Source organism: Mustela nigripes, chromosome 15 (assembly GCF_022355385.1).
Source record: "Mustela nigripes isolate SB6536 chromosome 15, MUSNIG.SB6536, whole genome shotgun sequence".
Lineage (NCBI taxonomy): Eukaryota > Metazoa > Chordata > Mammalia > Carnivora > Mustelidae > Mustela > Mustela nigripes.
The window spans coordinates 80760886-80786916 of record NC_081571.1 but is presented as its reverse complement, the minus strand read 5'-3'; the positions used below and the strand labels follow the sequence as shown (position 1 = coordinate 80786916).

At 40.0% G+C, this 26031-nt stretch overlaps 1 protein-coding gene across 1 annotated transcript in view; it reads left to right on the top strand.

Moving 5' to 3' along the window:
• The first annotated feature begins 16969 nt into the window (after positions 1-16969).
• Positions 16970-26031, top strand: part of NALF1 (NALCN channel auxiliary factor 1) — a 610879-nt gene continuing 601817 nt past the window's right edge. The window contains exons 1-3 of the mRNA XM_059377798.1: positions 16970-17020; positions 17106-17226; positions 18050-18795. Of these exons, the coding sequence (XP_059233781.1) occupies positions 16970-17020; positions 17106-17226; positions 18050-18795 (918 nt within the window). The remainder of the gene's footprint in view (positions 17021-17105; positions 17227-18049; positions 18796-26031) is intronic.

The following is a 26031-nucleotide window of genomic DNA, read 5'->3' as shown; positions in this document are numbered from 1 at the left end:
GTAACAGTTACGCCAGCCTTACTAAATGAAGGCAGAGTTTTCCTTTTCTATCATCTGAAAAACATTTTGTGTATTAGTACTATTCTTTCCTTGAATGTTTGGTAGAATTCAACAGTGAAACCATTTGGGACCAGAATTTTCTTTTCTTTACTTTTTTTTTTTTTAATATTTTATTTATTTATTTATTTGACAGACAGAGATCACAAGTAGGCAGAGAAGCAGGCAGAGAGAGAGGAGGAAGCAGGCTCCCCGCTGAGCAGAGAGCCTGATGCGGGGCTTGATCCCAGGAGCCTGGGATCATGACCTGAGCCGAAGGCAGAGGCTTTAACCCACTGAGCCACCCAGGCACCCCTGGGAACAAAATTTTCTTTGTGGAAAATTTTCTGATTGTGAATTAAATGCCTTTAGTAGGTACGAGGCTATTCAGATTTTCTATTTCTTACTGTGTTAGTTTGGTAAGTTTTGTGTTCCAAGAAATATGTCAGTTGTTAGGTTTATCGTCACACTGTTGTTGGTAATATGTCTTGCTATTCTTTGGTGATTGTTGTGTTAGTAGTTACATCTAAGCTTTCAATATTGATGTTAGTAATGTTTGCTATTAGTACTTAACATTTATTATCTGCCACATACTTTCTTGTAGCATTATTCTTTAATAATAAAAGTAAATTTATTATTTACTTTTTAAAATAATTATTGGACAATTACTAACTGTTAAGCACTGTTCTAGGCCCTGTTATTATCTGAATCTTGCAGCAGTGCTGTGACTTTGTTGCTGTTATTTTCCTGACTTTCCAGATGAGAACCCTGAAGCACTAGTCTGTCCGCGGGCTCACGGCTGGCAGAAGCACACCAGGGTCTGAACACAGACTGACCAGCACAGCGGCACTTGGAAGCCCTTCACTTTGAGATTCTGCGTGTGCCTTATTTAGCCCTCACAATAACTTTGTGGGCAGGTACTATTAGGAGTACCAGTTTTACAGAGGAGGGTGTTGGTTTCAATGAACTTGAATTAATGTGGGTTAATTAACTTGCAACAAGTCACAAACATAGTAGTCTGTGAAGATGGATTTAAAATGGAGTGTGACATCACAACCTTTACTAAGCACGCGAGTCTTGTGTGTTCATTTTGCTTCAAGACAATGAAGTGAAGGAGGGGAGGGGTAGTGTACACTGGGACTCTCGTGGGTGGTAACTGTCGTGGGAAACCAAAGGCATAGGCAATACTTAAAGAAAGACCCACTTTGCTTCCTGCATTTCAAGTACAAAGTACTTGGATTTTACGTAATTACTTGTGTACCCCATATTAAGGCCAGAGGCCGTCAGATATGAACACTGGAAGGTGAAATTGTGAGTGGTCACATTTTGGTGATGAAGGGAACATCGGATGTCTTAGCTGCAAGGGACAGAAGAATCAAATTGTCCTAAGCAAAGAGTCAGCTTGTTGGCCCAAAGAGCAGTCAGTTCCAGATATAGACTTTGTTTTGTCCAGTTTAGATACAGAAATTGCAAGGATGTTCTCAACACTGTCCCACGTTTTTAATGTTTTGCTTTTTCTCGCTGACCTTGGGTCTCTTACTGTACAGTCTTACCTTCTTGCTGTGGCAGTTCAGTCACCGGCAGATCCACACTTGAGTACTGTTCTCTCTTTCCAGAAGTATTAAAGGTTCCAAGACTGAACTCCCACTGGCTCTTTGGAGTTCAGGCCTGTGTTAAACAATCTGTTCCTTTAATCAGATGTGATCTTGATGGAGCAGGTCTGGGGGCGTCCAGGCTCACCTCAGGTGGATGTGAGAGAGTTATTATACTGGACTGGAAGAGAAGGATGGGTGGCCCCCTTCCTCCTTTCCCACTGATAACCTCTATCTAGTTATATTTCTTCATAGTCTTACTGCCTATGTGCATCCCTGAACAACATGCCCCGGTCTTGTGGTTTTGTCTTTGCAAAGTATTGATTGAGGTTATGACTCATTCACTGTCATTGAGGTTTTATATTTCAACTTATGAATAGACAACACTTTACTTACTCATACTATAATATAGATGGGGTATTTTCTTGGGGTTGTTTCCAGTCTGAGGAAACTACAAAAATAATGTGACGGTCACATACACATATCCTATATGAAGAGCACATATTTTGTTAGGACATGTATCTAGAAGTGAGCTTCTGGGTCACGGGATATGCATGTCCTTACATTTTAGAAGATAGGGTCAAGCTGTTACCCAAAGTGTTTGCGTCAGGGTACATCTGCTACCAGAAATGTGTGAGAATTCCTGCTGCTTTTCATCTTTGCTACTCCATATTCTTACATTACAAAAAAATTCTTTGTCAATCTGTTGCTATATAATTGTATCAAACTGTGATTGTCCTTGGTAGTTCCCTGATTGGTGACGTTAAGTAACCTCAACACGTGTTTATTAGTCATGTGAATGCCCTTTTTTCTGAAGTTCCTCTTTATTCTTTTGCACATTTATGTTGGATTTTATGTCTTTCTTATGTATGTGTTCCCAGTTTCTTTCTACAGATTTCGGTAGCTTTTATGTATTATGATACTAATTCATCGGTGCCTAAATAATATAAATTACGGTGGCATTTCTTGTGTGTTGCTTACACAGTTAATTCCTGTCTTTAAACAAGGAAGTTATTTCCCTGTGTTCTTTGTTTTATCCTTTTTCCTTTTACAGTTGATTTTAATAAGCCTGGAGTCGGTGTTTTTGTGAGGTTAATGTCAGCCTTTGCCTTTAGCATTTGTTAGTACCGTTATCCTGTAACCATGTATTGATATCAGTTATCGAAATGTTCACTGAAAATTTTCCCCTGCCTTATATGGTGTTGTCTTTCACATACCAGGCTTCCATGTAAGCAGGATTTCTGTCTGCTTCTGCACCTTCCATGCTGTCCCTTGGTCTCTGTGAATCTCTGTCATCTAATTCTGATGAAGATGGCCATATAATTTATTTTCCAAACTGGACAGTTATGAGGGTAAAGGAAGGCATGAAAAAATAAAATTATGTGAATTTTAGAAATTTATTTATGTGTAACTCAATTTTATTATATTGGTGAACCTATAGAAAGTTCTATTCAAAATGATTTTTAAAAATAAAAGTATTTCTGTGGGTAGGAGGACGGACCTAATAGGGGATGGGGATTAAAGAGTACACTTACCAGGAAGGAAAAAAGTAAATTATTGGAAAAAAGAACTTGAAAAAATAGAATTACTTCTGAAAACTAAAATAACATTCATATAATATGTTGGTTTGGTCTGTTCCAGCTGCTATTACAAGACGTCATATCCTGGTTGGCTCATAAACAACAGACATTTATTTCTTACAGTTCTCAAGTCTAGGATGTCCAAGATCATGGCACCAGCAGATTCAGAGTCTGGTGAGAAAGGGCTTCTTGGCTCAAGGGCCGCTGCCTTCTCACTGTGTCCTCACATACTGGGAGGGGCAAGGGAGCTCCTGTGAGCCTCTCTGTAAGGGCACTCACTGACCCCATCCTGTGGGCTTTGTGCTCCTGATCTAATCACTTTTCAGAGGCCCCACTTCCAAATGCCATCACATTGGGGTTAGGTTTCAACATGAATTTGAGGGGTAGAGGGTACACAGAAACTTTGTCTATGGCGATATTATACATATTAAAATTGATCTTTAAAATCTTATTTGACTGTCAGCATTAAATGATGATAAAGGCAAAATAATCTGTCTTGGTCATAATCACAAAATATTTCTTACCTACATCTGCTTGTTATAGCCTGTCACTGGTACTTTTCAGAAATAATTTTTTTTTAATGCGACCTTGTGTATAATTTGTTGGAAAACTTACTGAAATTTTCAAAGACTTTTTTTATGGTTAATTTGTTTTTGAGACCTCTGATTGACTTTTCTCTGTAAACCCAAATATTTTTGAGAAAATGCCCCTTTCAAGTGTTAACTGGTAGAATCATAGCAAATTCATAGCAAATTCTGTTAACCAGATAATTTTCTTGTCTCTTTAAAAAACATTAAAAGTATATCTTACCAAAATGTTCACCAGGTACTGTTTTTTAGTCTTTATACAAAACCTTTCTTAGGAAAAAAATTTTATAAGAAAAAATCACTTTAAATCGGTTGATTCTATTTATGATTCTTCTGAATGTTTTACCAAGTTTCTATGCTCAGAAATCATAGGCCTTCTCTGTTTCCTTCTGCCCCAGTCAGAACATAAATGTACCTAATTAAAATAGAAACTTCACCAAAAATTCTTCTCACTATCCAAGAGATTCCAAATCACACTTAAAGAAGTTCAGAATTAAATTCTGTACACCCTCTGAGCTCTCTTTGATATGCTCACTTTCTCCCTTTGCTTTTGTCAGGGTGATTTTCAGGGTCTTCTTGCTAGCAAGGTGTCCTGTCACCAACCACAGTTGGCCAGTTTCTCAAATGCTGAAGCTTCTTCGCACTCTTATTTACTGAACATTTGGATTCAAGATTTCCAGTCAATTTTGAGCAAAAGGGAACCAATTTTTGAGAACTCGTTTACAAAATAATTCAGTAATATATTATCGTTTTGACTCAACCACACCATTTCTGAACTTTGCCACTTCTGAATGTTGTTTCAAGGCTTTGATTGTTTTCTTAATTCTTCTAGATCACTATGAAATACTTGGCTCCAATTGCATCCACTTTGTGGCTGTGTTTTCACTATCTGTTACAGCGTTAATAGGATTATTTTTACCTTTCTCCTTGTAATTCTCCTTTTAACTTTTACATGGATTAGGATCTATTCCCAGCAAGCCAGGACCGTTCCCAGTTGTGCCATTAGCTCTTAGCCCTCCCAGGCTTCCAGACTCAAAGCACGACCTCGTCTTTGGGGGCAAGTAGAGGTTGATGATACAGTGATTTCTGCAGCATTTTTAGGTTGTGGATTGGCTCTTTCATGTCCTGTAATTCCCATCCCACAGATACTGATTTGGGCTGGTTTGACCTCACGCATACATTTCCTGGGGTCTTTTGAGATTCCTCCTCATCTAGTTTTGTGGAATATGCCATCATCATTTTTCCTTTCACAATCTTACTTGATTTTTTTTTTCAGAAAGTGTGTTTTGGATATTCAGATATTATGCTACCAAAATGATCACATCTCTGGTTAATTACCCATTAATTTTCATTAAGTGATATGAACTGGAGGGTCCTACTCTGCCTTTCAAACCCGCCCCTCAGAAAGAACCACTATGAAGCGCTTTTTTTCTTTTTGGGGTTTTTTAAATATTTTATATAAACTTAAAAACACTATATTCTTCTTCCTATGAATTGAAATGTGTCATCTCAAAATTTGTACATTGAAGCCCCAACCACCAAATGTGATAGTATAGGGAGGTGGGACCTTTGGAAAGGAATTAAGATTAAATGAGGTCAGAGAGTGGGGTCCTCATGATGGGATTAGTGCCATTACAACAAGACCCTCATAGGAAGCCTGCTCCCTCTCTGTCTCCACCAGTGAGGACAGTGAGAAAGCCACTGTGTGCGAACCAGGAAGAGACCCCTCACCTGAAAACCGAATTGACACCTTGATCTTGAACTTTTGCGCCTCCAGAACCAGGAGAAATCAATTTCTGTTGTTCAAGCGCCCAGGCCACAGGATTTTTGTCGTGGAAGCCCAAGTTGACAAATGTACTAATACATTCATGTTCTTACTTTATTAAATCTCACGCATACATTTTTTACAAAATAATCTATTTTTAAATATAGATTTTTAGAGGTTACCAAAGAATATGAGGATTTTTACTTTTAATCAATAATGTTAAATAACTTTGTAAAACAGTCGTATCAATTGACATTCTTGATAACAATGAATTTACTAAGAATGACTTCATCTATTGCCTTTAGTACTGAACTCAATCAGAGATGTACGGTGCTGGTGAATTCGGTAGATGCAGCCTGAAGGTATTATTTGAGCTCAAATAATAATGCTGTGACAAGTTCAGTGCTGTTTGTTTTAAACCTTTCTTCAACTTCTGTCCATTGATCAGCTGTTAAGTTTAGGACCCATAGTAACTAATCCTAGTCCATGGAAAAATGTGCAATGGGGGGAAAATCCTCAGAATTCCAACAGACCAGAAAAAATAGATGAAACAGGTAAAAGAGATAGTTAAGCATACCTTGTAAATATCAAGACTTGGATATATACCTCGGAGGGCAAGTATTGAAAATTTAGTTGGAAAAATTCAGGATGGAAGGAGCGTCAGGAGGCTGGCACTGGCCTGTCTGACAGTAATGACAAGTCTGCTCTCAGCCTGTGATTGAAATGACTTAGACGTCAAATAGTTGGGATCTTGCCTAGCTAGAAAAGGCCAAAGTCCTAAGCTACAATTTAGAGAAAACACAGGCAGAGAGAATAGACATTTAGAAGTATCTTGGAACCTTAGAGAATCCTGATTCCCAAAGCCCAGCCTCAAAACTTCCTGATCTTTTCTGCGGGACAAGGGGCCCATTATCCTCCTGGTCAGGGTGGTCCTGGAATACAGCTCAGGGGTCAGAGGACGATCTGGGCCTTGAAGAAAGGTCTGAGCATGGATGCCTGTAAATAAAGACATGGACATTCACAGGCCAGATTCTAAATTCAGAGATTATAACTGAACAAGGTTTCTGGCTTGGGTCTATAACCCATGGTCAGTATCCCATCATTTTCATGATGCCCAGAAAAATACCAGCTTGTTTTTCATTTACTTTGATTTAGTAGTTATTCCAGATATTAAGAATGTGCATCTACTACTTCTTTTATAACCATGGTGACCAAATTTCTGTTTGATTCAACTTCACAGCTTTTAGTTCTCTGATAAAAATTTTTGTCATGTTATCTAATTTCTTTAATGAGTCAAACATTATTTTAAATTCTATGTCCAATACTCCAGTTTCTGTATCTCAGATTTGTTTCTAATATTTGATTTTTCTCCTGAAATTCTGCCATGATATTCTTGGTCATTTTTATTACATTTCAAATATTAGTATGAACCATTTTAGACATAAGTTGATACTCTGGTTGAGGTTAGATTCCTCACAGTAGGTTGCTTTTGCACCAGGTAGCTCCTTAAGATAGACCCAGAGCCTCTCAATCTAATCAGGAATCAAGCTCCTTCAGATTTGGGCTTCAGACCCAAAAGGGCTTGTCTTTTCTGGTCTTCTTTCTTACATACAGCATGTAAGTGGTTGAGGCTCCCATTGGTATTGATGTCAAGATGTTTGGAGATAGCTACCAGGATCTCTCCTCTTTCCTGGACATTGTCCTCCCTCCCTTTCAGCCCCAAAGAACAGAGAGCTTGTTCAGTATCTCAACTGCTCCTTTCATTTTAGCTTTAAAACCTCCCACTCTTGCTTTGAACCTAACAGATTTCTGAAGAGCAATGCAGACTGTTGGTCTTACTCTCTTTCATCATAGCCTCCACCCAGATATATCTTACCTATTCAGTTTTCCTACCTGTAACCAACTTGTTTTCCAAAAATGGAAGTGGAAATACCTTTTCATTTATTAAAAGATAGCGTAGTTCACTTCCTACAGTATGTCTCGATGTGCTTGGGAGTGGGTAAACATCCTGCCTATACGTGAGTGGTCAGGCATATTTATTGATACATCCACAGTTGTCAGGCCCTGAGAAACCACATCTGTACCCGAGGTTATGGCCTATCAGTCAGAGATCCAGAGCCTGGAGTCAGATGTTGGAAGTAGATGGAAGAGGAGGATGTATTATTTGAACAATTTTTTTTTTCTGCTTAATATCCATTATTTTTTTCCACCAGTGTACCCTGACTTTATTTGGGGGATCTCTCCTTAGCCCACATGATTTCTGAAAATGAACTTCACTCCTAAATCACTGAATATGACACGTGGCTCAGGTTAATTCCTTCAGTACATTCCATCCTCTCGAGCACAGTGATTTGGTTCAAGGATGAGCCAAGGACCAAGATACATTGAGCGGGAGCAAGACATCTCAAAGTTAAGATTTAAAGGAACTTTATTTAGCCTTGGAGCTCCCAGAGGTCTCAGTGTGAACCCTAAGGAGGAAGCTAGCATAGCAGAAGGACAGGCCCAGAAAACAGAGTCTGAGTTTCACTGATGTTGGTTGACTGAGTACAGATGCATCTGAAGCCAGCTCTGTCCCTGGACCAATATATTCCTTTTGCATTTCTTAGATGTGTTGTAAGTAGACTCTTTGTGACATGCAACTTAAACAGACCTCACTGATGGCGGCTGTCTCTTTTTGGGAGAAGGGGAGAGCAGCTTGTTTCGACCTGTGCATTTTGAAGGAATACGGATGGGAAGGAGAGTATGTGGACGTTTTGGAACAACACTCTATAGGCTTTTTGCCTTTGCTGGAGTGTTGTACATCCACTTACCCTAGTCCAGATAACAGCCTTGATGTCCATTTGTAGGACAATCCCTCTTCCCTTCAGTGTATATGGCCAGGGTGGGGATCGCACAGGTCTAGATGAGGATCACGTGAGGCCACAGTGATTGGATCAGGAGTGAGTACAGATTTAAGCCTCTGCTGTCACAGGGAGCCTCAGGCCTTCTGTGGGAGCTATAGAAGATCGGTCATTCCTGACGGTCTTGAACTTTGAAGCATAGGAGACGGCGGCAGCAGACAGCCCTTCCCCGTGAGTGGAGCACCGGCATGTGAGAAGAGCCAACAAATTAGAAGTCAGAGCAGAGAGTTAGGCAGTGACATTGGCAGAGAAGTCAGTTTTCACCCCAAGAATACAGCTATGCCTGAAAGAGGGTTTTCCTCTGGACTATTCAGTTACATGAGCTCATAAAGTGATCTATCTCTATTTGGGACTGTTTAGGACTTCTTTTCCCCTTGTGTCTTTCTATAGAAGGAATCTGAACTTATCCTGCAGTGGCTCACGGTGTCTGGTACTGTTGTACCCTATAGGCAGATGCATCTGTCACCGAACATGTATTAGAGGGGAAGATACATAAGATCCTGTTGAATTATTCTTTACAGATATCTACGTTCACTGGATAAATACTGATACATGCCACTCCCTTGTGAGCCGTAGTCAAAGCAAAGAGACATTCTGCCCCTGAGGAGCTTACAACAAAGTGTTGTCGTTGTTGTTGTTCTGTTTTGTTTTTAGAAGCAGCAGATGCATGAGCAACACGGGCATTGCTTCCAGGCACGTCTCAGGATGGGAAGGTCTACAACGGATACTGTTCAGCTGATGAATGACTCGGGATGCAGTTTTAGGGATTCCGGGAACCCTGCACACTTACAGGCAGAATGTTGAGGGTATGAGTAGACAGTCTGTTCTGGGGAGACTGCAGAGCTCTTGTTAGAGTATCAGGGAGATTGCTCTCTCCCTAAACGCTTCATCAGTTAAACAGTCCCTGCTGCGTAGATTATTGTGGAAACACCGAAAAGGAAAGTAGTCAGTAGTAAAACTGCAGCTATATTTAGGCCATATTCACATTTATAGTCCTAGAAAAAAAAACAGGGTGTAAGTCAATATATACTGGTTAAATGGATTAATGAACAAGGAGCTCCGGTACGGTCAGGCAGCACTTGGATGGTTCAGTGAGAATGTCACTGCGAAATATTGTACCAAACCAGAGAATCCGTTTGTATGATGGTGAGATTGTTCTTTTTTTTTTTTTTTTTCAAAGAAAAAAAAAATCCCTGAAAATTTATTCTTAACTGCTGCCACATGAACATTTATCATAATATTGTTTTCTACTGTGATCTTAAAAATCCTTATTTAGAATGACATCTAATAGTTGTCATTGTGGAATCATTACCCTAGAAATAATCGCTAAATTTACCTTCTTTAAAAAATTTGCCTTTGTTACATTGACAGCATCGTTGAAGAACCTTTATAAGCATCTCAAACCAACATTAGTGGATAATATTTTAGGAGAAAACTGACCTCCATAATATGAGAGATTTTTGTAAGGATTCAAATATAAGACAGCTCCTTCTTTTACTTTTCTGAGGGATAATTTCTTCAGGAGAAATACTCTCACTTTGTTTTCAGGTGGTTGTAAATTAACTTGGAGAGAATTTCCATCTTTATAATGATTATCTTTCTTGTTTAGACAGGCTGAGTTTTCCTACTGTTCAAATCTCGTATTTCACAGTAACTTCTGTTCATTTCTCCATATCGACCTTGCACTGTGAATCTTGAAAGAAATATTTTATCTTTGTCTCTTTTTTATTTGCAAAACCGTGTGTGTGTTTACACACGTACTCAGCAAGGAATTGGGGGGAAACCCAATTTCTACGATGATGATGATGTTACAGATTTTTAGTGTTATGTGTGATGTGCTATATTTGCATTCTATGTGCTAATTCTGAATCGCAAATATTACTTAACACGACATGCTTTCACAAATGAATCTTGATATTGGTTTAAAGTATGTATTCTAACTTGACCAACACTGGCCATTCTATCCAGCGGGGTCTTCACCTTGGATGGAAGGGTTCAGTAGTTGTGCCAGTTTACCAAAAGGGACCCTTTTAAAAATGCAGTTTCCCTGGACCTCATCTTAGTCCTACTGAAGCAGGTCTCTGGAGAGGGGCCCAGGTTTACTAAGCCCTCACTTGATGCTGTGCCCACCGGCATTTGGTGGTAACGACACGCTTGAAGTATACAGACAGAGAGCAAGTTCTAGTTTTGTCCAGTCAACCTAATCGAGTCAAAGTTATCTGAGGTTCTCAAGAGACTCTGGCCCGTTTACCATTGTTGGTAATTAACCAAAGTCCTCAGGCACCTGATGGGGCCAGAACCTGCCTTTTTCTTTAAGGAGAGGTTATATTAGTAAACTATAGTAGGCCTAAAAGCTGAAGGTTTAATCTTATTTTCTTTATAAATAAATGGGCTACTCTTTATTAGTTTTTTGAGTTTAATTTGCTTTTAAAAATAGAGATATGCTGGTCAAGAATTTTCCCATTATCTATGAATTTCAAAAGCACAACATTCCTTTCTAGACTAATAGATACTTAAAGATCTTATTTGCACTGATATATGGCACATAAATAGTGTGTAATAAAATCAGAGGATGTGCCTATTTTTGCACATCTAGAAGACATTCGTAATGAAAGAAAGAAAACATCTCAGGTTGATAATATGTTTGATTTTTGGAGTGGAAATATTCAAGTAGTGGTTCTCACTAGAAAAGAAGATGTTAGATTTCACTTTCCATGGTGAAATTATTTGGCAGATGTTAACTCTAAGGAATTGGGACAAATGTTTGAAGGCAACATTAATATATTGTTATTTATATATATTATTTTATATATTTTATAATACAGGAACAGAGTTCGAAAACTGTCTCCCTTACAATGTATAAAAACATTAGCCATTTAAATAAGAATAAAAGTATAGCTTCCCATGAAAATAAATCTAATCAAATATTGTAACAACTTTGAGCTCTTTGAAAGACAGAAATGTAGATGATACCATGAGCAGAGCAAAAGTTGCTATGGTATATGTGTAGATCGTTTCTGCAATGTTATCTTGTAAAAAGCACGTCCAGTTGCCAGATCCCTCAATATAATGCATTTGCAACTGTGTGCTGTTCAACAACCTTCTAAAATGTGCCTGTGCTATTAAACTACTCTGTACCATTAGTCACACTCCTAGGTGAAACCCACGTAGGAGTTTCTAGACTCCACAGCCTGCTTTTTCTGATAAATGAAACCTACATTCCAGCCAAGCTATTTGCTCTTCCTTTTTACTATGCTACATTTGAGCTGATAAGCTAACAAGAATCAACATTTACTAATCTGGTTAACACCTTCTCTGAACATATTTCTCATTTTGATTTTAGTGAATAGTGATGTTAATGAAAACGAACTTTCAAACCATTATATACATTTCCTTAATGAATCCCTACCACATTCAGAAAAGCCAGTTTCCTTTGCTTATTATGCATTGTCATTTGTGATGGAGCTCCATGCCTTCTCTCTAATCTCTTCCTGCACTTCCCTACATGCTCCCACACTCTAGCACAGCCCACTCACCCATAAATTCTCCCCTCAGGCTCCTTCAAGCACCAGAGTTCTTGAACATTGGAGGTCTTCTTCAAGAATACTTCCTAATGCCATTCAGTGCCCAGGATACCTTCCGATCCTGATTCCTCTCAAAATCAGATGCGAGTTCACCCCTCCTCTCCAGTCTCTCAAACTGGTAATCCTTAAGCGTTCCCCATTGTATTGTGGTTGCTGGGCTGGTCATTTCCTCTACTCTCTGACTAAGCCTCATGAGGTCAGACACGGTCTTTCATCTCGGTCTCCCTATAGAGAGCCAACGTACAGCAAGCAGAGGTGGGTTTGGTTGTGAAGGTTTGACTTTCAGAGGTCATGCACCCTTGAAGCTGTCTTACTTTAAAACATCTTAATTCGGGGCGCCTGGGTGGCTCAGTGGTTAAGCTGCTGCCTTCAGCTCAGGTCATGATCTCAGGGTCCTGGGATCGAGTCCCGCATCGGGCTCTCTGCTCAGCAGGGAGCCTGCTTCCTCCTCTCTCTCTCTCTGCCTGCCTCTCTGCCTACTTGTGATTTCTCTCTGTCAAATAAATAAATAAATCTTAAAAAAAAAAAAATCTTAATTCATGGGAACTATTACAGGAAGGCAAGGTCCAGATTACTTAAAAAAAAAAAGAATTGCCTATAGTCTATTATAGAAAGAAAGTATTACTGTCCCAGTTATAAAAGAAAATTAGATAAAAGAGCAGGCTCCATAGTCTCTGTTGTTTGAGTCTAGTATATCAGACTTCTACTAAGCATCATTGAAATACTTTGTGAGGCATAATTTGACTAGCTGTGAATAACAACAAGATACAAACAACAGTGCCTGGTTTCTCTGCTTCCCCTTGTTTGGGAGTAATGACCTTTAATTTTATATATTGCTCATTTTTTTGATTTCCTCATTCCTAGTCCTCTTTCTGATTTAATCACATACTTAGAGAAAAGAGAGAGAGGGTAATATTCTGACACCATTAGAATTCATGTGTCTCTGATTAAAATTAACAATGCAATACTGAAAGGAAATTTGCATTATTATCTAATAAATGTGGATATGTATGCTACGGTATTTTTTACTCTGATCCTCAAAAATCTGGTTTAGTAAATATCCTAAAATGGGATTTATGATATAAAATAAATTTCAAATACTACAAAATGGAAATAGTGACTGTATATGGGTGATGAGATTACTTATGATTTCTAAAATTGCTTGTTATAATTGTCTATAATGTGCATATAGTAGCTGCATAATAATATATATGAACACACATATATTAAGTTTAATTTTTTAAATACTGTGGCAGAGAGTCCATATATAAAGAACAGTTGCCTGATTAATAAATAATATGGTTAATAAATAATATTTTTATCTGAATTATGAAAAAAATTCTGACATTAATCAGACTTAACTGATATTTGTCAATTACCTCCTTAACTTTGTATTGGGCAGAGAGGTTGAGAGATTGTCTAGCTAGTTGAAAATAATTCTGTAATGAGGTGTATGATGAGGTGATGATTCCAGGTGAGGAATTTTGAGACTGTAAATTCCTTGAATATAAAGAAAACATTATAGCTATATCTCTGACACCAGAGCTTCTCCCATACAGACATGAGTTAAGTGACTATGACTTTGGTACATTCCTAGAGCAGCGATTCTCAACAGGGGCGATTTTGCTCCCAGGTATTTGGCAATGCTTGCAGACATTTTTAGGTGCCAGAACTGGGGAGAGGTAGGCGTGCTGTGCTGGTGGTGTTTCATGAGTAGAGGCTATGGAACCTGCTGCACCTTATACAAAATACAGGACAGCCCACCCCTCCCCCAAGAATGGTCTGACCCTGCATATCCGTAGAAATGATGCTGAGACACACTGTGTGGCGTAATTGTAAATAATTTGATCTCAGTAGCTCTGTTGGTCCTTAGCTATAAAATACCTCCCTTAGGGGTTTTTATGAGTCTGTCTCTTGATAGCAGGAATGCTCACCAGATCCCAGCTCCAAGCTTGTATGTGAAATTTGAAGCTGAAAATAAACAAGGACTGGTTGGGTTGAGGAAGGGAGAGAGTAAAAAAATTATAGTATACTGGATTTGAGAGAAGAAAGACAATATGTATTTTTAAGAACAAATAAGATAGTTCATTTCAGCACAAATTTTGCCCCCCCCCCTTTTTTTTCCTGGAAGAGGAATGTAAGGTCTTTCTTTTCATATTCAACCAAGGTGCTTTGAATTACTGTGGACAAGAGTATGTGTGACCTAAGTTGAAAATGGCAAGATTAGAGGCATTTGGGGTGCATAGGGCGCTGGGTTGGCTGTGGTGGGGTGCTGCATAGCTGGAGGTCAGGAATTTCAGCTTTGGATCCCTTAAGACAGCTACTTTGCCCACCTTTTTTTCCTTTCCGGGTACCAGAAGGACTGATGAGTTTTCCATTTTCATGTGAAAAAGCCAGTTGCCCTCATAGCATATTTCTGTTTTGAAACTCAGTCTGGTCTGCCTCTGAGCTTTCTTTGTGAGGTTTTTAGCTAAGGGACTCTGTGCGGTTCCCTAGCCAAGCATTTTTTGAGCTTTCTATCTTGCACAGGAGAAATCAAGAGAAATATAAAACTGTCAAATTAGGAAGAAACAAAGTGAAGAAAAATGAAAGGGTAGATATGAGAAAGCAGTGAAATTAAATCCTGTTACCCAGGCTTTAAACTACTAAATGTAGAGATAGAGATAAAGATAGGTAGATAACAGAGATAATCAAGAAGAATTCCTTTTAACATTATTCAAAGTTTTCAAAAAATCCTGGCTTTGACTTTATAAAAAGAAAGGCCTTGAATTATTGCATTTCATCTATATTTTGTCACAAAGTCCAACCGGTTCAAAACAAAAAAGAGAGGCGATCATCTCAGGATTTAGAATATGAAATGTTTACTTTCATGTTCTGCAAAATCTTTTATGGAATAACAGAAATGAAGACTTCTGATATTATCTTCCACATTTATTTATACAATAGATAATGCCAGACCCCAAACTCATGTCCAAAAGCAGACTTTATGTTGTATTTAAATCTGATTTGGTTTAAGAAGGTTGGAATTTTACGTTTAAGAAAAGAGCAATCATGCTAAGAGGGTAGAATAATGCTCTCTAAAATTTTAAGGGATTGTTCCATGGATCTCTTTATCTACATCACTGGTTGAGATAATAGTATCTTATTCGATGCCGAGAAATTTAAGCTATCAAAAGTGAGAAGAATTAAAAGACTATCTCCAAAGCTTAAGCTGGGTTCAGATACAAAGCTCAGGAAAAAGTTTTATTTCATGCTTAATCTTCAATAAAAACCTCATTTTTTGCTTCTTTAAAGATGCTTTGAGGTAAGAATAAACTTGCCATAAAACATGTATCAATTGGTTTCAGATATCGTATGTAATTAAAAAAGATTAGCATGTGGAAATCCAAGGTGTCAGAATGATACACCCACAGGAATGGTCTTTTAAAAACATTACAGGACACATAAAGATCAGCCAGCTCTCAAACTGCACCAAGCTTTGATGGTCAGTGCATATAGTTTTTAGGAACTTAGGATTTACGTGAGTAAAATCTGGTAAACATGTATTATGCTGCAGAAAGGGCTGACTGATTGAAACCTGCCCAGTATGTTTTCCTTCTTGCCATTTTAAAAGATACCCGGTTCTCCCGTGTCCCAGCACTCACAGCGTCTCTGAAAGGAAAGGGGATACTGGCTGATGATCCATCCTCTTGGTTCCCCACTGTATTTAATTAGAACGGTGGCACCCTAGTATTGCCCATGTGAATGTGCACCGGAGTATTTGGGTCATTAGAAAGCAGAGGTGGGAGGCTGACACAGTGAGTGGCCGGGTGGAGCCAACCGCTACCCTACGAGACAGCTAGAGAGAGCTGGAGACAGGGCTGCGCTCCGGGTGCGCGCACCGGGGAGCTGGCCTCGGCGCAGCCTCCAGCTCCTGCCGCTCGGGTGGAGGGAGCGGCGGACTGGGCAGGGTCCTCAGGGAAAATGGGACCTTTGCTCACAGCGTCGACCGGCACGAGTCGGAATGGAGGGGACCCCATGTTTTCCCGGCGCGTCTGTTGCTTTCCATTCTCGGAACTCCGAGAGCCAACGCTAAGGGGCACCAGAGGCTCGGACTGCAGCGGCTGCCCCCTGGGCAGCGCGGTAGCCCGCTAGCCCGCTGCTGCGGGAAGTCCTAGCGGTAGCAGAGCCCAGCTCAGTGGGGGCTGGGGCGTAGGCCCACGGAGGGGTGGGGGTCATGGGAGTTTGGGATGCTCCAGATGGGAGGAAGAAGCGTTCGAGATCAAGACATAGAGCCCAGAGCAGAGGGCTAGACGGTGACCCCCCCCCCCCCCATAGCCTAGGTCTTCTTAGGCCCCCCCCCCCCCACTCTGTGAGGTTGCGTCTCATCTTTTACTTTGTAATGTGAAATATGTCGCTGTAACATATACAGGTACAACTATAGATGCGCACAGACACACATGCCATCCTTTCCAAACACTAAAATCACTTGACAATAATTTAACACACGGGTCGCTGTTGATCCCTAGTTGTCTAGGGATCCCTAGGCACATGCTGAGACCAGATGTCACCTCTTCCCTTCTCTAGCCGATTCGTGTTTACTCTCCCGTCCCCCATGCTTTCACCTGAAGTCCACCATTCCTTAGTTAAGCAGGCAATGCCCAGACCCTCGCCCCAGCAGAAACCTCTAACCGCCCGTCTGCAGCTCGGACTTTTTCCGGAGGCAGAGAGGGAGCCGGAGATGCTGTAGAAATTAGCCAGCATCTTCAGCCCTGCGGTCCGCATTCTGACTTTTATCAGTGGTAACAGGAAAGAAAAACCGAAAGGTGGGGAGGGCGCCCGGAGCCCAGAAGCCCAGGCGGGGCCCGCGGGCACAGCTGGCCCCCACCCCGCCGGCCCCCGTGCGTCCTCGCTCTCCTGCTGCGCCCGGGCCCAGCCCGGTGCCAATGCGCCAGGATGGAGAGATCTCGGCGCGGGAGGAGATGACGCAAAAGCCAGTGCTCCCCCCCAAAAAAGTGTTTCTCCAGGACGAAGATGGCGGCAACTTAGCCGGGGACTGAAGATGACTGTGGCTCTCGGGAGGCCCAGCCCAGGAGATTCGGCCCCGAGGTCCGGGGGAGGCGGCGTCAGCAGTCGGAGCCCGGCGGCGGCGGCGGCGGCGCCCGCGGGCAGACCTGCAGCGGCGGCGGCGGCGGCGGCAGCAGTTAGAGCGCGGGGTGGGGGGTGGGGGGGAGGGAGAGCCCTGCCGGCGGCGGCTGCCCAGGCTCCGGACTCGGGGAGAGCGAGCGAGAAGTAGGAGCAGGCGGAGGAGGAGAGAAAGGAGAAGGAAAGGAAGGAGGAGGAAGAGGAGGAGGAGGAGAGGAGCTGGGGAGGCGCTCTGGTCGCCGTCAGTGGGCAGCGGAGACGCGGCATGCCCCTGGCAGGGGAGAGCGGGCTGTCCGCAGCTGGGCCATGGGGACCCGCGCTGTGACAATGCCTGGGTGAGAGGAGCAGCGCCAGCCACCCCGCCACCTCCACCACCATCACCTCCTGCACTCAGCTCACCACCGGCCACCAGCCCCAGCCTCCTCCGACTGCCTCTCTCTCTCTCTCCCTCTCTCTCTCTCTCCATTATTGTTTTCCACTCTACAGAGGATGGGGTCGGCTTATGATTAGGTCGGGAGCAAGTCAGATCTTCCTCCAAAGCCTGGTAATATTTATGTAGTCAAAAGAGAGAGAACAGAGGGAGAGAGGGAGAGAGGGAGAGAGAGAGAGAGAGAGAGAGAGAACCGGGAGGAGGGGATAAGGAAATTAAACCCTTTAAGTCAATGCATATTGTGGTGACACCGGCACAGGAGCCCTCACGGTGGAGTCGGCCAGGGCTGTGCGTTCCCAAAATATGACCAGGGGTGCTTGGATGTGTCGGCAGTATGACGACGGCTTAAAAATCTGGTTGGCAGCACCCCGGGAGAACGAGAAACCGTTCATCGATTCAGAGAGGGCTCAGAAATGGCGACTGTCTCTGGCATCTCTCTTGTTTTTCACAGTCCTGCTCTCTGATCACTTGTGGTTCTGCGCCGAGGCCAAGCTGACCCGGACCCGGGACAAGGAGCAGCAGCAGCAGCAGCAGCGGCAGCAGCAGCAGCGGCGGCAGCAGCAGCAGCGGCAGCGGCAGCAGGAGCCCTCCTGGCCCGCGCTCCTGGCGAGCATGGGGGAGCCCTCGCCCGCCGCCCAGGCACACAGACTCCTCTCCGCCTCCTCGTCCCCCACCCTGCCCCCCTCCCCGGGAGACGGCGGCGGCGGCAAGGGCAACCGAGGCAAAAACAACCGGAGCAAGGCTCTTTTTCTAGGAAACTCTGCCAAACCCGTGTGGCGCCTGGAGACGTGTTACCCCCAAGGCGCCTCCTCGGGCCAGTGCTTCACGGTGGAGAGTGCGGACGCCGTGTGCGCCAGGAACTGGAGTCGGGGGGTGGCGGCCTCGGGGGAGGAGCAGCAGGTGAGGGGGACGCATCCAACTCCGCTCTGGAACTTGTCGGATTTTTACCTTTCGTTTTGTAATTCCTACACACTTTGGGAGTTGTTCTCGGGGTTGTCCAGTCCCAACACTTTGAACTGTAGTCTGGATGTGGTGCTCGAGGAGGGCGGCGAGATGACCACTTGCAGGCAGTGCGTCGAGGCTTACCAAGACTACGACCACCACGCTCAGGAGAAATACGAAGAGTTTGAGAGTGTGCTCCATAAATACTTACAGTCGGAGGAGTACTCGGTGAAATCGTGTCCTGAGGACTGTAAGGTAGGAACAGGGGATCCCCACCCTCCCCCACTTCTTGAGCTTTTCTGTCTTGTGTGTGTTTGGCTGAGATGTCTTCTGGAGTTTTAAAATAGTCTTTTTATTTGTTTCCTTTTTAAATGCTGGTTTTGTTACTTCAGTTGTTGCTTTTGTGGTGATGAGGGCCTGACTTGCTGCTTGAGTTGGGAACAGTTCCAGGATTGCTTGTGGACTGGTGCCTTCTTCTGGGAATCCTTGGAAGCACAGTGAAGACCCTGGTGCTCTGAGACCACGAAACTGATGCTTTAACTATCTCTTATGGCTATGCAGTTGGTACGAACTCTGACCCTCCCCCTTTTTTAATGGGATTTGACTGCAGCTTGCTAGGAAGACAGACGTGAGACTGCATCCTGATGACCCCAGGTAAAACCAGTCAGTGACAGGCATGTACGGTTTGGCTTATGGACCTGCACACATTATCTCTCTCATAGTGACATCTTTAAGTTGGTTGATCAGAGGGACAGTGGACGGTGTTTGTAGTTGTTATGTAGGAAGAACGAAAAAGCATTTTGCCTGTTTTACAGGGGTACTTCCGGTTGTTTGTGAAGTATGGAGGCCTACCTAAGCATATTTATTCATCAAAAGTTTCCCATTTTCTCTTAGACATTTGTATCATGATTGATTTGAGACTTACTGTGAGTAGCAAGTTTTAATTGAGTATCTGATGATCGATGATCAGTGTTAGCTTATATACCAGACACCTTATGTAATTAGCTTTAATTTTTAGGATGCTCTTCAGAATGGCCAAATGGCAAGTACTCAATGCTGTGAATGAAAAATACTTAACTCCTCAATCATATATGTTGTATTCAGCCTCTTCCTGTTGAATATAATAATGTATAGAATCTTTGCTGATTGACAAAGGAGAAGAGAATGCAAGTTTCTCCAAAAATAGTCCATGTAATTGGGGGTTATGGTAGTAGGCATGTCCCTGTCCGTGGTGCTGAAATGAGATTTGCGTGAGAGCTCTGTTGAAGCTACTGCAGTGACCTTTTAGTAGGAAAGATATGATGACAGAATCTCAATAAGCCTTTATGTTTCATTCCAAGGGTAACTCTTAAACAACACAACAAAATAGTATTGCTTTTCAAAATCATATACACCACATTCTCTTCCTTTCTTCTCACTACTCCCCCAGCCCCATGCAGGAACCAAACAACTGTCTTCTGCCTCACTTACTTTGTACTGGAGAAGTGTAATCAAGGGCAGTATGGATCAAAGGCTTTTGTGATACTTTGACAAGAGAACTGGGCTAAGAGATACCTGTTCAAAATGAGCATGGTTCAAGGGCTGTATTTTACTTTGGGTTGATTGATTGTGCTTTTGACAACTAAGCTAGAGTCAAAGTAAACTTGCTTTGTCAACATTCTTTAAAAGAACAGAAACAATCTTCTTTGCTAATAGTCATGTTGAGTTTACAACATTCATTTAAAATGCTACTTCACTAAATAAAGGGATCTTAACTTTCTACCTATTTTTCTTAACCATACCACAATAACTCATGCCTGGGAATCAAAGTTATTCTTAATGGCAGAAGTTGGTGAACGACTGGCATATTTATTGCACAGTTGTTTATTTTGACAAGATATGTTGCTTCAGAATTGTAAAGGTCAGAACACTAATTCCACTACTAATAAAAAGGGTTCAAGGGCTTTAGCATAGTTAGGTTTAAAAGTGGTACCTTGTAGTAATATCAATTTGCTTGCTTCCTTGAATGCAAAGTTATATAGAAATTTCTAGTAATTCCAACTTGCATAGGTTCAGTATTTAAAAGGTGGTTTACATTGTCAGTAGAATGCAGAATATTTTCAAATAAACATGTCAAAATATCTTTGTTCAAATCCCCAGATTTTAAATATATATGTGTATTTTCTTCTTGCCTGAAATAAATCTCCACTTGATATTTAAATTATTGAAGTATAGCATAGATTAAACTAATTTGTCATGTTGCAAACTACTTCTGAATTGTGTTTCTGTATAAAAGAGTCATCATTACTGTATACGCAAAACATATCATAAAAAATATTAATTCCTTTTTAGAAAGATTTCTTCCTCACATGGAAAAGTAAATTCAGATATTTGAGTTTTTCATTGCCATGGCACAGAATTTATTACCCATGATGTCTTGTAGCTATTTCTTGGTTGTGTGATTTCAGTTGATTTGTATATTTGACGTATTTATTCCACAATAACTGTTTTCAAAAATTACACTTTCAAATTTAAGGTGTCCATGTTTTTGGGCTAGTAACTCACAAATTGAGAGCTTTAGTTTCTTAGTTTAACATATAATTTCTTTATGATTATGCAAAAGTCACAAACACATCCACACCAAACTAAGTTACATGGCTTAACATGCTACTTGTACACATTTGAAGGATGTGTCTCAGTTCTTTCTAAACAAACTGATTTCAAACATACTTATAATTATGAAAAGAGGACTATAATCAGGGGCCTTGTTCAAAATATACATTCCATGCAAAATTTTCCAAATTTTAAGGTAGCCACAAAGTCTTAGGCTACATTAAAAGTAAATGCATTATATTTCTGGGATTGGTAATATATGCATGAAAAAGATCCAATTTTGATAGCTCATAAATTTATTTGTAGAATTATAGACAGAATATTTTTAATCATATTAGCTATACAAACTATTAGAATTCATACTTTAGGAGAAATAGATTAACTTTATTATATCCATATATAATAAAAAGATTAATGCTGTAGTTTCTAAGTTTTAAAAGTTAGAGCATGTATTATTAACTTCCAGTTTTTATATTCTTCATTCCATTAAGAAAAATGCCACATAGCGTATATGTATAAAATTAAAATAGATCAAATTTAATTTTTATTTAACCTTTTAAAAAGGCTTTTTTGCCTATTATGCTGAAAACAAAGCAAAACAAAACCTTAAAATTGAGCGAAAACAGTCATAATGTCTTGAGTCCAAAGCAATTGGAGATCAAATATAGCTTAGATTTACTTTAGCAAACCTTTGTATTGTAACATATAATAGAATTTATTTGTATCCAAGAATATTTCCTAATATTCTGAGAAATAACTGATTTAGTTTTTTGAAGAAAATATGCATATTTATCTAGGAAGTAATTTATGAAAAAATAAAGAACAAAAACCATTGCATGTATCATTTATATTACAGCATTCAAGCTGCTATAGTACATAAATCAGGTAGCAAAAATTATGACAGTAATTCTCTGTAGTTTGCATTGTTATTCAAAATAGTGTTTTTGATGTAGACTTAATAACAACCTGACAGATCTGTAAAAAACTTCAAGTTGGTTAGTATTATTAAAAATGCACTATTTAAGATACAAAATTATATATGGATATTATTAACATGCTGGATTTTTTACAAAAATATTTTCTGTTAAATATGCCAATCTTTAGCTCCTAAGCATTCTTGAAAATGTGTATTATAAAAGATTGTGATACTTAGGAAATATAAATATATGTGTGAACAGGTGAACTTTTGTTACTGCTAACTTTATTTACTTAGTATACCTTAAGACAGATAGATGGTCAGTGAAAGCAGGTTTGAGATTAGATTCTAATAGAAATCATTACATCATCTGTATTTTAGTTCTGTCAGCACAAACTCTAATCTTTACATTCTCACGAACATATGTATTCTTATTTTTTAATTTTGATAATCTCCTATTAATGTAGATTCTCTTGCTTATTTTTATTTAACAATCACTGACCAAGAGCTAACCCTGCCAGTGTTAGGCATATAGGACAGCTGTGACACCTGAAGCTTTCTGCATTGTTTGCAGGAACGACTCACAAACAGTAACCAGTCTGATAACACAGAATTTAGATTACATAATGTGCAGACCAACAAAAAGGCATTTCTTAGGTTCTTATTTATTTTGGTTTCATGCACTATAGACTCTTACAAAATAGTTTTTTTTAAAAGAAAATCAAATATCTAATAATTCTTTCCACTAAAATACCATTTTGCTGTTGATAAAGTGCTATTGTATGTGCATGACACCGTCCAGAACTGTGGAACACATCTGCCAATACCGCTCTTTTATATTTCTCCACTTTGTTACTGCGGAATCAGACAGTGTAACCATGCAGATGATCACTTTAACCATTAGTAAGGCCATTTGTAAGGTCAAGGCCACGATCATAATCATTTTTATGACCCAGATCTTTTCTTTATTATATTTTTGCTCCATATATAACTACTAACTTATGATCTATGTTATATTTTATAGGAAACACCCCAAATCTTAATTTTAGATGTCTGTTGTTTTATAGACTAAATAATATTTTTACTTTGAACTTGTAACTGGGTCAAATTAGTAGCTATATAGGGCATAACCACACAATTTCAATAATTGCTGTTATACGTTGGTTTAATCACTTTAATTAGATGAAGAGGGTGTCTGTGTATGCAAGGTGAATTGAAATATGAAGGAAAGGAGATCAAACAATGCTTTTAGCCTCATGCTCCCCCACATATAAGTCATCAGACGTTAAGATATCTTTTCTTGCTAGATTGAATATGCAAGAACAAATCTACAGATAGCTATTTCAAACGAGAGAATATTTTACTTTGAATTATCTGACCTGTTGCTTTAACTTCAAGTCCTGCCTTCCTGCCTAATCTTCATCTCATTTATCAACACCACGTTAACTCAGCACCAAACAATTTTGTCATTTATTTTATATTGACTTATACTGCAAAGACGTTTCTTCAATATCAGTAAATATTTAGTCTAGATCAGTGGTCCTTGGAGTCACACTGGAATATCCTGGGGGATCTTTGAAGAAGCCCCTAGCCCTGAAATGGATTCTGGTTTCATTGGTCTGGCTTGTGTTGTGGGCTTGGGATGCCCAGTTTCTCTGGTGACTCCTGTGTGTGGCAAAGGTTGAGAACCTCTGTTCTGGTTGTCAGTGACAGCTCAAGTACAAAGACCTTCCAGTTCTTGTGCCTCTGTAATATATAATAGTCTCATTTGCTCAACTGATGAGAATAGAATTCAGATATTTTTGAAAAGTGGTAGAGGAAACAGGACATAGCCAGAGGGCAGGAGAGCAAATATATAGTAACTAGGCTGAGGAAATAGGTGAAAAGTGAACAAACAGGTTGTAAAGGTTAAGGGATATGACCAGAGAGAACAGGAAAAGGAGGTGGATGCAGGAAAGACCAGAGTTTCGATGACGAAGGATGGGTCCGCTGGCTGTGCGTGTTCTTTCTGCTGGGCAGAACTGAGTCATTATGCCAGTGTTCAGTAAAGGGTTGATGACATGAGGGCAGAAACTGAATGATTGTCTCTCTGAGACTGACCAGTTACTTGATTAGAGGAGCTCCAGTCTCGTGATTTTTGTCTCTAGTTTTAGCCCATGTAAATGTCCAAAATTTAGACTTTTTTTTAAGAGTACATATTTGGTTTTAAGAGAAAACCTTTTCGCTTTTCATAATATTTTGCACGATTCTGGTCAATTCTTCATCTGTTCACTTTATCGATCCTAGGAAATCACTAATTCTTTTTCATTTTTTTCATTGTAATGATGAGCCATTTTAAAAAACTTATTTCTATATTACTATAATATCTGCTTGACATACCTACAGTTTTTTGAAGGTGCAAATCCTATGTAGTCACAAATTATAACAAAGCTTAATTTAGGAATTAGTTTCTAGATCTTATTGTTCTGTTTGGAAGTACTTATAATATCAATGATATTTTATTTTTTAACATCTTGGATGATAAATTGCTGTGAAATCTAAGTTTTATCTAAGAAAAAATTAAGTATTATTATAATCCAAATTATGTTTATATAAAAATACTTATATTTATATATAATTATATAATAAATATATATAAATATTTTATATAAAGAAATAGAATTTCTTTAATGAAACGTGAATTTACTTGGATTCTTTAAAACTGGAAACATTTGCTTTTTTTGTAACAAATGATTACGGATTTATAGTGTGTATTGTATTGGAATAGATGGCAATACTTAATTCTTGGCTGTTTCAAGTGTTAAAAGGTAATAGTTGACCCCCCTCCCCCCACCGCCACCTCTTGGTAGTCCCTTCAACCATTTATAAAGAAAATGTTGTATAAGCTACCACAGATAGTTAAAAAAAAAAAAAAGTCTTGCAAAAATGAAAGTTTGATATCTGTTCAAGAACTGTTATTGATTTAAGCAGTGACAGGAGCGTATCCGCACATAGCATGTGACGGGTGAATGCAGCAAGTAGTTCTGTGGAAATGTATAGGGATTCTGTGGGTCGGCTGCTTCACCCCACACAGGAGGGAGAGTGAGTTCTAGTCAAAACTGTGTCTTCCTGCCTGGGCTTTCTTACCTTCCTCTCCGTGTGCCTTCTTATTATCACTTGGCCGAGTCTTTTGGCATCTGGAAGTGGCATTTCCAGGGCCGGTGTCCCACGGGAAACCCAAGGTTCAGGAGTATTTCTTTGCATCTCTACTGCCATCAAAAATGATCAGCCTCTTTCTTACTGAACTAACACTGACTTAGTTTATTTGAAAAGAAAATTGAACTGAGATGTAAATGGGTGATCGTGACAACGTATTAGCTCTCACAGAAAAGGATTTGAATCACTCTTGGATTTAAGCGCTAGAACAGGCTTCAGCACGAGCTGTTTGATAAGCTTTGGAGCTTATTAGAAGTCAGAAACTTGTCTAATTCATTTAATCTTTACATCACCTCTTTATGAGGTAATTTTAATGACAGTTTTTATTGAGAAGTAAAGCAAGGACAGAATGTTAACTATTCCAAGGTCAAACAGCTGGGCAGTGGTAAAGATCAAGTTCACTTTGTCACTTTAATATATTTTCTCTTTTTCTTCTATTATGAGCATTACCAACATACCAAAGAATGAAAAGCTTAGTATGATAAGCCCATACATACTTTCACATAGATTTAACAACTGTTAAAAAGTCTTGCTGTAGGAGATACCTCTGGGGAGGTGCTTGTGCACAATCGTGAAGGCCCAATGCTAAGGCTTTTGAATTTTATTTTCTGGATGAAAAAATATCAGAGGAATTTTAATCAAGGGGAATTCATTTGGACAGAGATTAGATGACTTAACAAAAGCAAATCATATGGAGAGAAGGCCAGAGATGAATCCTAAGGAAGAACAACTTCTAAGGGTTTGGACAAATAAAGGACTAAGGAAGGAGAGAGAGAAGCAGCACAAGG